Source organism: Montipora foliosa, chromosome 4 (assembly GCF_036669935.1).
Source record: "Montipora foliosa isolate CH-2021 chromosome 4, ASM3666993v2, whole genome shotgun sequence".
In the NCBI taxonomy this organism is placed as follows: Eukaryota; Metazoa; Cnidaria; class Anthozoa; order Scleractinia; family Acroporidae; genus Montipora; species Montipora foliosa.
Genome location: NC_090872.1, coordinates 41,205,324 through 41,217,823, shown reverse-complemented (window position 1 = coordinate 41,217,823; position 12,500 = coordinate 41,205,324). Strand labels below are relative to the sequence as shown.

Sequence of the window (12,500 nt, the reverse complement as noted above, 5' to 3'; positions counted from 1 at the left end):
TTCTCTACAACATAAGTCTGACAAAGATCACATTTGTTCCTACATTTAAAACATCTCATTATTATTATTATTATTATTATTATTATTATTATTATTGCTGCTGTAATTAGATCCTTTAGGCCCTGCTAAGATCTCTTTAATGTTTTTGGGTCTTTTGTAATGGGGAATAATTGACCCCTTTGGGAAAATCTGGGAAAGCAGTGGCGATTCATAGATAAGATGACTACCGGTATATGCTTTGATGATTTTGCTGTTGTTAGGTAAATGAGGGTTATAAACGACTACAAGAGGAAAGAGGATTTTTTTTTTGGTTTTGAGGCAAGTAATTCTGCCCTAGATAGAGCTTTGGCTTTTTCAAATTGCTTACTGACTTCTGATGGATTTTAACCTCTCTCAAGGAGATATGTCTGGTATTCATTACTACGTCGGTCATATTTCTCATTACTTGAACAGTTTCTACGAACCTGCTTGGCAACTCCAAATGGGATTGCCTTGGTACAATGTCTTGAGTGAGCAGTATTACGCAGTAGATACATGTGATGGTCAGTAGGTTTTGAGTATATATCTGTTTGAATATACCCATCCAGCAGTGCAAATGTGAGATCTAAAACGTTGAGAGAGGTTTCATATGATACTACAGTGAACTTAATGGTGGGACACAAAGAATTAATGAAATCAGTCAATCAATCAATACGTAGGTTCTACATCCAACAAATTCAAGGTCAGATTTTGGAATCATAAATCGGCCATGTTGACCAACAAAGCCATGTGAGTTAGCCGTCCATTTTAACAAAAAAGAACACCACATGTCTGATTTTGAAGTCATTGTCATTGAGAAAATTGTTAATGATACTGTTAATAATGTGGATAAGGCTTTACTCACAAGAGAGGAGAGAGGCTTTTTGGTGCTCGCAGTTATGCACCCTTCAATCTTATGGCTTGAACAAAAGATCCGAATTTAATTCTAAAAATAGAATGAGGTTTACAGTGCAACGCGCATTACCATGGCCACCCAACAAACTTTCACATTTGACAACTATGTGTTAATACGTCAACTCAACAACCCATGCAACGGTGTTCAACTTACAACTGTGCGAACTTTGCGAGGAGGCATGACCACCCTGATTGATCGATAATTTGTAAAAACTTTGTTAGGTGGCTATGGTAAGGGGCGTTGCACTGTAATTAACCATTTACATTTTGACACATTTATCGGAGTAATTGTGTAACCAGTTAGGCCTTCTCTTCAGCGGCGCTTAATTTTGTAAAAGTCAGGATTCTCAGAGGCCCCTTTTGCGGATTTTATAACAATTATCCATTTTTTGCACATAGCATTATCCCATAGGCTTTCTCTTGGGATTTTGTTTGCTCTCTCCGTAAGGTTACCTGATTGCATGATTTATAAAGGTCATTTTGTTAATCCTTAATCTCGCTGTCGGGCAAATTATGCTTACTTCAGAATAGAGTTGGCTCTTTCTTTTTCATGACTGTTTTATTTCACGTATTGTTTTACTTCATGAGCTTGATGGTAACTGAAACTTACTCTATGTACATTGTTGTAAACTGTAGGCCCCGTCTCACAACCCTTGAATGTTCACAACCTAGTGGGACGTAAAAGAAGCCAGACACTATTCGTAAAGAGTAGGGCATGGAGCTCCTGGTGTTGTGGTCACGCCCCATTTCATCAGTCTTGTGCTGGGTGAGATCTCTAATGGACTGATAGCGGCTCCCAGTTGTGCCTGTATATGCTAATGTCTGATCTCATCCATAGATCACTTGCTTGTAAAGCGCATTTGAATATGCATTCCATTCCATACAGTATGTGCAATGAGCATTTTTTGTTGGTACAAACCAAAAGGGGATGCATAGTTTAATACATGGTATATAGGGTATTTAAGTTGCTCCATGGATACAGCTGAAGGGCAATCTATGGTATCTTTTTTGTCTCTTGTCTTTCAGCAGTAGTTACAGCTCCAGGAGTTGGGGATATGACAGATCAATTAGTTCTCTGCCAGGACTTACGGGACTTGCAAATCTTGGAAATACTTGTTTTATGAACTCAGCTTTGCAATGCCTTAGTAACTGTGTCCCACTAACAGACTTCTTTATCTCTGGAAACTACAAAGATGAGCTAAATTGTGATAACCCATTGGGGATGAAAGGAGAGATTGCAAATGCATATGCAGGTCTCCTCAATCAGATCTGGGGTGAACATTACAGCTCAGTAGCTCCAAGACAGTTCAAGATGCAGGTTGGACGGTTTGCCCCACAGTTTTCCGGTTATCAGCAACAAGATTCTCAGGAGCTTCTTGCTTTTCTTTTGGATGGACTTCACGAGGATTTGAACCGCGTTAAGAGGAAACCGTATATTGAACTAAAGGATGCTGATGGAAGGCCTGATGAGGTAAGACTAAACATTTATTTTTTCATGGTTTTTTATCACGTGTTGCTGGATTCAGATACTATCCACATAGAATGTACATTATTATGTTTTATCAGCTATCACTGTTCTTAAAACATAGCATAGAAGGAAAGTTGGCATAATAATATTGCCAACTGTTTCTGAGAGGCGCGAGGCATTATCCCAATATGGGAGAAAATTTGAAAATGAAACAAAACTTCCCTGTAAGTTGAAGTTTGATGTAGATTCTACGGATTCATAGTCAGGAACAGAGGAGTCACATGAGATTGCACAAGCAAGCTAGATCAGTATTTACCGGTGAATGAGCACGAGGGTACATTTAAAACTATTTCCCTCAATGTATGTGCAAAGAGAATACCAGGGTGGGCACGTGATTCCTCGGTTCCAGACTACGAATCGGTAGAATCTACATCAAACTTCAACTTGGAGGTACGTTTTGGTTAATCACTCGCTGTTATTGACAGGGATCGCGTTAACGCAGAAATCGTGCATTTTTACGCAAATAAAATCCAAAAAATGCATCATCGAAATTTTAATGCGTCCCAGGACGCAAGGCACTGACTTAAATAACTCACACAACTTGCTTTGATTTGTCAGTATATTCTGTTGTTTGTAAAACTGTCGGAGCGATCTGTGATCATAACTGAAGTTCTAAGAAATGGGGTTTAAAACATCTAAAAAGGTTAAAACTAAATTTTCGACCCCCTTCTGCGGTCTTCTTCAGAGGAATGTACTCTGCAAGTCACTGAATGCAAATATATAGCAAAAGACGTCACTGTTCGTTGCTCCTAAGGAAGGAAACCAGTGATGCGTAAACCCTTGGAAAGGGTGCTCTTTCATTAACAGAGTTCTTGTCCAGGAATGAATGTAACGGCTCTAGAAAAAGCCTTTGTCGGCCGGTCCTATGCATATGCGTCAATATCAATTCCAAGTTGGTTACTCTCTTTTTCTCATAATTTAAAACATACTCTTTTTCTCGCAGAGGGTCACCAAGATTTTGGGACCCCCAAAAAATGCTTGGGACCCCAATTTGGCCGAACATGCGGGTCCCAGGACCCAGATTGAAAAATCCTAGTGCCATCCCTGTTAATTGTCCCATTAACCCATTCACCCCTAGACCAGCCTAAACCGGTCATACTTAGTATTTTACTCTGTCTAATGCCAGATAGTTTTACTCGTCAATGGGGGAACCCCAGGAGTCAATGGGTTAATTATTAAATTCTACCTCATCATAGTCTATGTCACAAAGGAATCACGAGAGATTTTGAAGCCCTGTGGTCATGAACAAACAAGAAAACAACCAAATTAAATTTTGTTGTACACACTGTTTTTATAACTGGACGGCCATGAGCGTACACTGGGTTGCCTGTGGTACATGTTACTCAAAACAGAAGGTACTGAGAGCATTCCAGGCATTTTTTTGTAGTCGGGGGTCATTAAGACCATTTAAGGGGTCACCCAGAAGTCGTGCCACCAGAGGCTCTTTGGCTCACAGGTTCATGCGACGAAACAGATCTTTTTCTGAGGTTACAAACCTGGCTACCAGCCTATTAATCATTTGTCAGAAAGAAAAAATTCCTGTCATTTTTAGAAAAAATAGGCACGCATTGGGTACGTGTGGTAGTGCAGTAATGCAGTGCTTTTTCCATATTGTCAACTGTCTTTCAGGAGATTCAAGTTGTCTTTGTATATTATGTAGCTCTTAGACTAGTAGTACACAATATTGTTTTGGTATTGTATATCACTGTAGTGCCATGGGAGAAGTCTTAGGTAAATAGACACCCAGGGAAGACGTGGTTACTAGCAAAGTACTAAACCCAAAAAGATTGAAGGAAATAAAAGGGAATCAAAAACCATTGGCTGACATGCTGATCATTTTCAAGTTCCCTCACAACTTCATTACGCCACAAGTTTCTTCCATGTCCGGCAGGGTTAGTATCTGGATGGGTTGTAAGAGAAGCATACATGTAGGGTCGAAAATTCTATTTTGACGCTCAAAAATGCGAACTAATTAAGGTACAGATTTTGCTAGCTTGCTTTATGCAAAACAAATTGATGCAAAAGTAAATAAATATTGATACACAGTTTTTAGGAAGAGCAGAAGGAAGTTTTCAGGACGGTCAATTGGGAATAAAATATTTTGACATCAGCAACAAAATTTACGACATGAAAACAACATTAATTTTGAGCCACGAATATAAAAAGTTGCCATCAGTGAAAAACATTTTGGGAGATTTTTGCTAAGTTGAATTTTGTGTTTACTCACGAAACAATGAAGCATCTGTTTCAAATGATGGCAAGATACCGGGTTTTTGTTTTTGTTAGTTTTCTTTTTCTTTCAAGTGTTATATAGTTTGACAAGAAATGTGCGAATTCAACACAAAGATCACAATCACCCTACTCTTGAGGTTGACCAGTGTTTCTGTAAAGTCAACACTTAACTCTCCAAGACGAGGTTATTTATCACCAGGTAATTCTATCGTTTTGGAAATAGCAGCTATTTTATTATTCATCAGCGTCACAATTTTTTGCTGATTTTGGCCCTCATGTTGTTGAAACTCAAGCATGCTTCCAACAGACCTGTTTATTTTCATGAACCCTTCCTATTTCAATTGCGTGCACGCAAACAAGACACAATCCGTGTCACAAAGCATATGCAGTTAAATAAATTTCTGACAGTTCATATCAAACATCCCTTTTTGAAAGAACCAAATTGCCAGACAACTTAGATGCGACTTCAGTAAACACTTTGTTGCATTCAAGGCGTCGATTCCTTCAATGTTTGTTAAATCCATAAATTGCTATTTGATTTTGGTGTTGTATATAATACCAAGTTAGTAAATATCAGAAACAAAGCTCACTTGAGTAGTTGTATGCACTTATTCAGACCAGACTTGACAGGTGGTCATCAAATGACGTCATCAATAAAAAACAAAAGAAGAGGGCGTGCATAAATTAGGGGCACACTGGAGCATGATGTAACCCTAACACGTGTAACAACACATGCATCGTATAAATTAGGGCTAGGTTAATGAGATGCAAGTCACGTACGTACACGAGATGAGAAGGCGAAGGGGGCTTGTATTAATTAGGGCAAGTTTGAGCACGTAACCCTAACCCTAACACATGTAACAACATGTGCATCGCATATATTAGGGTTAGGTTAATGAGATGCCAGTCACGTACGTACACAAAGGTTTCTTTTATTGAGAAAGTAAGTGAGATGTGTTTGCTGTGGTTGTATTATGTATCCACCCAAACCAGCCGGGTGGTAGCGCAAATATATAGCGAAAAGAACAATGGGAAAGACAGGGAGTCAATGAGGTAAAGATGATGTCATCATGGACCAATGAGACACCATTGACGGAAGTTTACATTAACTTAGTTCAACGTTTTGAAACGAGTCAAACATAATTTTAACACACACAAAAGGCTTAACATGCCTGGACAAGTCCACAAACACTTTGTTCTGTTTTAAACTAAATTTGCTTAGAGCTGATCAAAGCATGAAAAAGGAAGATTATAGCCCAAAAAGGTTGTTTTGTGTGGAAAAGAGGAGCGTTCTCAACTCTTTCACGCTTTTTAAACAAACTTGAACTCCGTTGTTACAACCTTTTTTAAGGAAAGTTTTTCAACGTCAGTGTTGAATGAAGCAAGGATAAATGCAATCTTTTTTGCAAGAATACACAAAGACATCCTTCAGTGCACAAACACAAAGAAAGCCTACTCAACAGATTTGAATAATGCCTTTTCTGAAAATGGTTGAAAAAATTTTTGGATTTTGAGAAGCGTTTGAGAGCGTTGTATGGTGAAGCGGGAGTTGGTTTCATATCGTATTTCAAAATACTGGTCACAATATGTGATACAGTGAGCAAACAACAATATACATTTCAAATGCTTTATTAAAAGATACTCTAGTGACAAATTGATATACATGTAAACGATTGTTCTTCAACTATTCAACTATCGTAATTTTAAACCAAACATGTTGCTTTGCGCTCAAACAAATACTGTGACTCTGATATTGCAGTTCTGTCCAGTCATCACAATATGAAACATTCGAGAATGGACTACCTCGATCGATTTTATTTGCAGAACGCTATCGTTAAGTCAATAAAAACACACCAACAAACATTTCAAACCTTTTACTGAATTAATGGAGAATGCTTATCACAATGTGATATTTGCGAGAGATAGTTCCCTTTAAACAAACCGTAATCCAAAAATAAGTAAATAAAAAGTTCTTTTGAAAACGCACCCTATATGTACAACAAAGATTATATATGTACCCGTCAAGCAGTACTATGCATGCACTGTTTCAATGTTTTTGGAGCGAAAATAAATCACAGACGTGCAAATGAGAGAAGAAGAAAATGTTGTACATGTAATTTATGTGCATTCACTAAATCAGTATTGTTCTATTATGCATGCACTGTTTCAACGCTTTTAGAGTGAAAATACATCACACACGCATAAATGAGAGAAGAAAAAAAATGTTGTAATTCACTTGAGTTCACTGCTTAACAGAGAACCGCTTATCACAAGGTTATATTTGCGAGAGATAGTTCTCTTTAAACAAACCTTAATCCAAAAATAAGTAAATGAAAAGTTCTTTTGCAAACGCACCTTATGTATGACAAAGATATTACATGTACCAGTCAAGCAATATTATGCATGCACTAGAGCGAAAATAAATCACACATGGCTAAGTGTTAATGTTGTTAGCAAGTGACTGAATTCACAAAAAGTGCTATAAAATAATACGTGCAGTGCCCGTTTGTCAGTAGACTCGTTAACATGGATAGAGTGTACTTTGCCTTGGTTTGGGTTTGCGCTCGGAGTTGTTTTGCAGGACACCTCTTTCACAGCACACCTCGCGAGGAATGGTTAGATCTTCTAAAAGAGGTACATCCAATGAACGCCGGTCGCTTGTTGAGTTTTTATTACTACATGAACCAAAGCAACGCTACATTTACCGAACACTATGGATTCCACAGAGTGTTGTGTCACATACTCGATACATTATCCTTCTTTCAGGTGGATGGTTTGGCAAATTGTTATAAAAAGTCTAGGAATGAGAAAGATCTTATCATTTGTTTAACACCGTGGGTAGTGGTGCAAGCTGCGTGTGTGGAAGCTCATCGCCCACTGACACATGTCAGAGAATGCGATGTTTAGTTGCGTGTTGTGGTAGCGAAGTTCACATCGAATTGAAAGATGTCACTGACAATCACGAAGAAGAAAATGAGGACCCTAAATCAGACAAACCAACTATTACAGAAACTGTATTATGAAGTGGATCGAACATCCGCTTTAGGGGAGTGGACAAACTGTATTGTGCAGCGCGTCGGTATGGTTTGAAATGCACGCAAGTACTTGATTGGCTCTGCCAACAACCTGGCTATACCCTACGCAAACCTGCAAGAAAGCACTTTCGTGGTAATCGAGTAATTGTGTTTGATATAGATTCGCAATGGCGGGCGGACTTGATTGGTTTACAACATTTGAGTCAGTGGAATCAAGGATACAAGTATCTACTGACCTGTATCAATGTCCTTTCCAAATACACGTGGGTGGTGACCTTGAAATTGAAAATAGGTGCCTCGTTGGTGGTGGCCTTTGAAAGCATTTTCCAGGGAGGTCGTAAACCTGCAAAGTTGCAAACAGATGCCGGAACCGAATTTAAGAACAAGAATTTTCAAAGTTTCCTCAAAAAGGAGAATGTACATCATTTTGTAACCTACAACGAAACCAAGGCCCAAGAAAGATTCAACCGCACTTTGAAGCAACTGATGTGGCATATGTTCACTACCAGCGGCTTGTACCATTATTTGGACCAAATGGACGATTTAGTCAATGGGAATTACAATCAAAGCGTGCACCGTAGCATCATAAGCATAAACGCATCTTTAAAAAAGGTTACTTACCATCATGGACAGGGGAAACCTTCACTGTTGCAGGAAGCAGATGGTGACTGGATTCAAGGCACTTTTAAAAATTTGAGATACAGAAAATGATAGAAACGGCAAAACAAAATTTTAAAACACAGGGGACGAGGAGTGAATAAGGAGGTGTTGGTACATTAGAATGGCTGGCCAAAGAAATACGACAGTTGGATTCCACACAACCAGTTGGTGGCTTTACAACAAACATGATTCAAGATAGCAACTTTTACGTGACACTTTCCAGTAATGCAAGCAGTAATTTATTTCTAAACAATTCCAAGTCCTCCTTTCATGTAGCACTACCTCGCCAAATCCATCTGAAAGATGAAGAAGATTGGGAAGTAGGATTACATCATATCGTGTATCCATTCTTAATGTTTGACATTACAAATGGAATGTACTCGGAAACTCACAAACTGAAGGACTTATGATAACCCTGTCTACAGCTTGCATGCTGGGATGGATAACTGAAAACATCACTCTTACACCCAGCGTTTGTTTGAATGTCGCACTCACCTCAGAAAGAAAATATGGTAATGATTGGTTCATCTTACCAGCAGGCACCTCCATCACATTTCCTGGTATTTACATCTTGCCTCCTTTGCTGTGGCTTTGCTCGTGTAAGCAGAGGCTGGTTCAAGTTCAAACCAATCTCATGGAACCGTGGCAGGTGGGTGACAAGAGCTTACCTCTCCTACTCCTACATGAGATGATACCCGTAGGCAATTTTCAAGAAACACTCCTTGGAGAAAGAGAACATATTGTGTACCTACCTTTGCAGACAAAGATACATGTGTATTTCAAACCATTGAAATCTATTTAACGAGTGGATACGGTCAAACGCCAGCATTTTTAGACAGTATCGTCAGCGTCGTTTTACATTTCCGCCGTCGATCAACGTGACTAACAGTTTTTACATGGTGCTGACCAGTGATGCAAGCCTGGGTCAGTATCCCGAAAACAAGGCGGCCGATTTTAAGATGCAGTTACCGAGTCAACTACACCTAAGTGAAGATTGGGAGGTGGCCACGACACGCATCATTTACCCCTACACCTGGCAAAATGTAGGTGAGTATCAGTTGTCCTACACTTTGCTTTGTAAGGCAGACCCTGAACCCTGGAAATTGAACATCCCTGTACCAAACGGAATTTACTGTACGGTCAAAGATGTCATTCATGGCATGACAAAGGGACTACACAATCGATTGAGAGACATTTATTTGAAGAGTGACAAGACCATTACGAGTCTGGAAGGAAACAAGTGTTTTTGCATTTAGGAGAAAACACAAGATTACTTTGAGTTGAAGTTACCAGCTGGTTGGTATGTGATTCTACCCAAGACATTAGCTTGTGCCTTGGGGTACTTAATCCATCAGTACAATATTCCTCAGCTGTACCAAATCAGAGGCCTTGTCCAACAGAATGATGACCACAGCGTTCTTCTTGCGAGGACAACAACAGCACCTGTCAGAAAAGAAGAATTGGTGTGGGGATTGCTCTCGTGAGACGCTTTTCAAACCATCTACTTGTATTCGGATTTAATCGAGTCTCAAGTAGTGGGAGATACTCAAGCCAACTTACTTCGGATGCTCGTTCCTTGTGGTCAGCTGGGGAACATGATTGCAGAAGAGGTCAAGGTGCGCCCCTACCAAAGACTCCGTACAACTGTGTTTTCATCCGTGGCGATCAATATAAGGGGAGAAACAGGTCAATTGATACCATTTGCTTCTTGAGCCGTATGCGTGAGCCTGCATTTTCAGCGTCATGCTATTCTATAACAACATGTTGTTACCGATGAACCACCAATATTACCCATATGGACGACATGTTGTACCCTATGTGCAGCACGGTAAAGGAAGAGACATTAGTATCTATGGAGGAACACATCCTTATTGTCAAGGGGGTAACAGCTTAGGTGGAATGTTTCGGTCCTTGTTCCATTCAGCAATTCCCTTTCTCAAAACAACAGCAAAAAAGGTGGGAAAAGGAATGCTCGATACTGGATTGCAAACGGGAATGCAACTTGTCCAAGACGTGAGCAATGGTCAACCTTTAAAGAAAGCTGCCAAGACAAGAGGGAAAGCTGCTGGAAAAAATTTACTCGCAGGGTTCATTGGTGACATTACACAACAAGGTCTAGGAAAAAGAGTATATGTGACCCTCCATATTACTTTGATGCTAAAGGTGATAGCACGCTCACATCATGCTTACACAACACGGCTTGTGTGTCCTGAAGACACAGATATGCGCATATTAAACAGCCAAAACAAAAGAAGACACACTTGCCTTGTTTTCAAAGAGTTCAATCAGCAAATTCCATTGTCTTTCTTATCGTGCACGATGTCACGCTTAGTGTGCCAACGACCACACGCTTAGCGTTCAGTTGAACATGCTTGGTATCAATAAAGCTATATAATGCCTATTTCAGTTTGACAACTTAACTTACCAGTGCTTTGATGAATTAAAACAATTATTACGACTGTCTGTGAAAAAAAAACTCGCGACCTGTAAGTAAGGCTCGTGTATCCGTGTAAAAAATCGCCAGTAGTGCGAAAGATAGTTTAGAGCCGTTCGAATAATTCAAGCTTTAATATATCCTTGCAAAAAATCGGCAGAAGTACAAACGATAATTTTGAACCGTTCGAATAACTGGAGCTTTAGAATATCAATGCAAATCGGAAGTAGAACGGACTATAATTTTCAGCCAATCAAATAACTCAACCTTCTTGGAGCCGGTGAAATTTCAAAACTTCAGAAAATGCAACAGGGCTAACACGGGTGTTTTTTCACATTTTTTCTGCTTTTGCTGTCATAACATTTTCGTTGATCGATATACTTTTTAAAGAGACTCGAGTTTAACACAAGAACTTTCCCAAACACGGTGGAAAGTTGACAGTATTCGGTTCCAACACTGTCGGCACGACTCAACCAAGTCATGCGTGACCATGCATGACCTGTATCTGCTATGCATGTTGAATGTTTTTCGCAAAATTCCCGTAATCTTTTAAAAGAAACTAAATACTGTAATCCTTAACCTCAAATCTTTCTTGTCTGAGATTTGTTATTTGGCCTTTCCCTGCCTACTTTATCCTATTCACATGTGAAAGAGGAAATGAAGGACTTAAATAAGAAGTATCTTCCAGTTTACTGTTGGAGATGCATTTCTCATCTTAATCCCCATACAATTTAAAAGGTTTTTTTTTGCCGGTATGAATGACATGCAAAGGCGGCCCGCTTACTAGTGGATTTTTTGTCAGCAGACGGCAGAACTTTTCACTTGTAGGCTAGTGCAGTGTGAGGTGAATTCTGACAAGTCTTTGGCAAGATCGGACAATAATTCTTGGGTTTGTAAACAATATTTTTTTTTAGGTCCTCTTGTCATTAAGTGGTGTATTTCCCAGTACGTCCATTCCCGAGGCTCTTCAATAAGCGTGGTAAATCTTGCTACATGTACTCTTTTCAAAGGTTACCACGCTTCTTTGTTCGACTGCTCACGCTTTGTTGTTTCTAGCGTTTTCTATGAAACAAAAGAATTTGCTAATGAAGTGTGCTCCTGGACACACATTAAGCGTGCTGAAACCAATTTCTATTGTTTTTAAGTGTAGGTGTGTTGTGACCGTGCTATCACCTTTAGCATCAAAGTCATATGGAAGGTCACATATAAGCGCGTAGATACAACAAAGCCGCATAGTGAAGGACAGACCAAGAAAAGGAGAACAACTTGTTCAACGTTCGAAACCATTTTTGATTAAAGATAGCATCAGCACTCCCCTCTTTCAGCCCCTAGTGCGAATTCAAGTTTACAGTTGTTTGATGTACCTGTGACAGATGTGTCGATTGTTAGCAGCAAATGGATCGATTAGGAACTGGTTCAAATGGGAACTAATCTCACTGAGTTTGTCATCAAACAGTTGGCTGACTACATTGACATTAACAAGACAGAGCTGCGATTGGTAGTAAAGATTACCAAACAAGATGGATCGCCCACGGGGGATGGCAAGAAGTACACTCTGGACAACAACGCCCTTCATTCCATCGTCAAACAGTTTACCACCAAGATCAACGAAATGCTGGTAACAGAACAGTCAGACATTCAAGCATACAATGCTTACATCAAGACCTTAATGAACTTT

At 39.5% G+C, this 12,500-nt stretch overlaps 1 protein-coding gene across 4 annotated transcripts in view; it reads left to right on the top strand.

Moving 5' to 3' along the window:
- The window catches only part of LOC138000812 (ubiquitin carboxyl-terminal hydrolase 15-like), a 199,672-nt gene that overhangs the window by 72,216 nt on the left and 114,956 nt on the right, over nucleotides 1-12,500 (top strand). For 2 of the 4 annotated variants that reach the window (XM_068847466.1, XM_068847468.1), the window contains one exon: nucleotides 1,963-2,404. In XM_068847466.1, coding sequence (XP_068703567.1) covers nucleotides 1,963-2,404 — 442 coding nt within the window. Of the gene's footprint in view, nucleotides 1-1,959; nucleotides 2,405-12,500 lie in introns of all 4 variants that reach the window. The other 2 variants (XM_068847465.1, XM_068847467.1) reach the window with 1 other exon arrangement.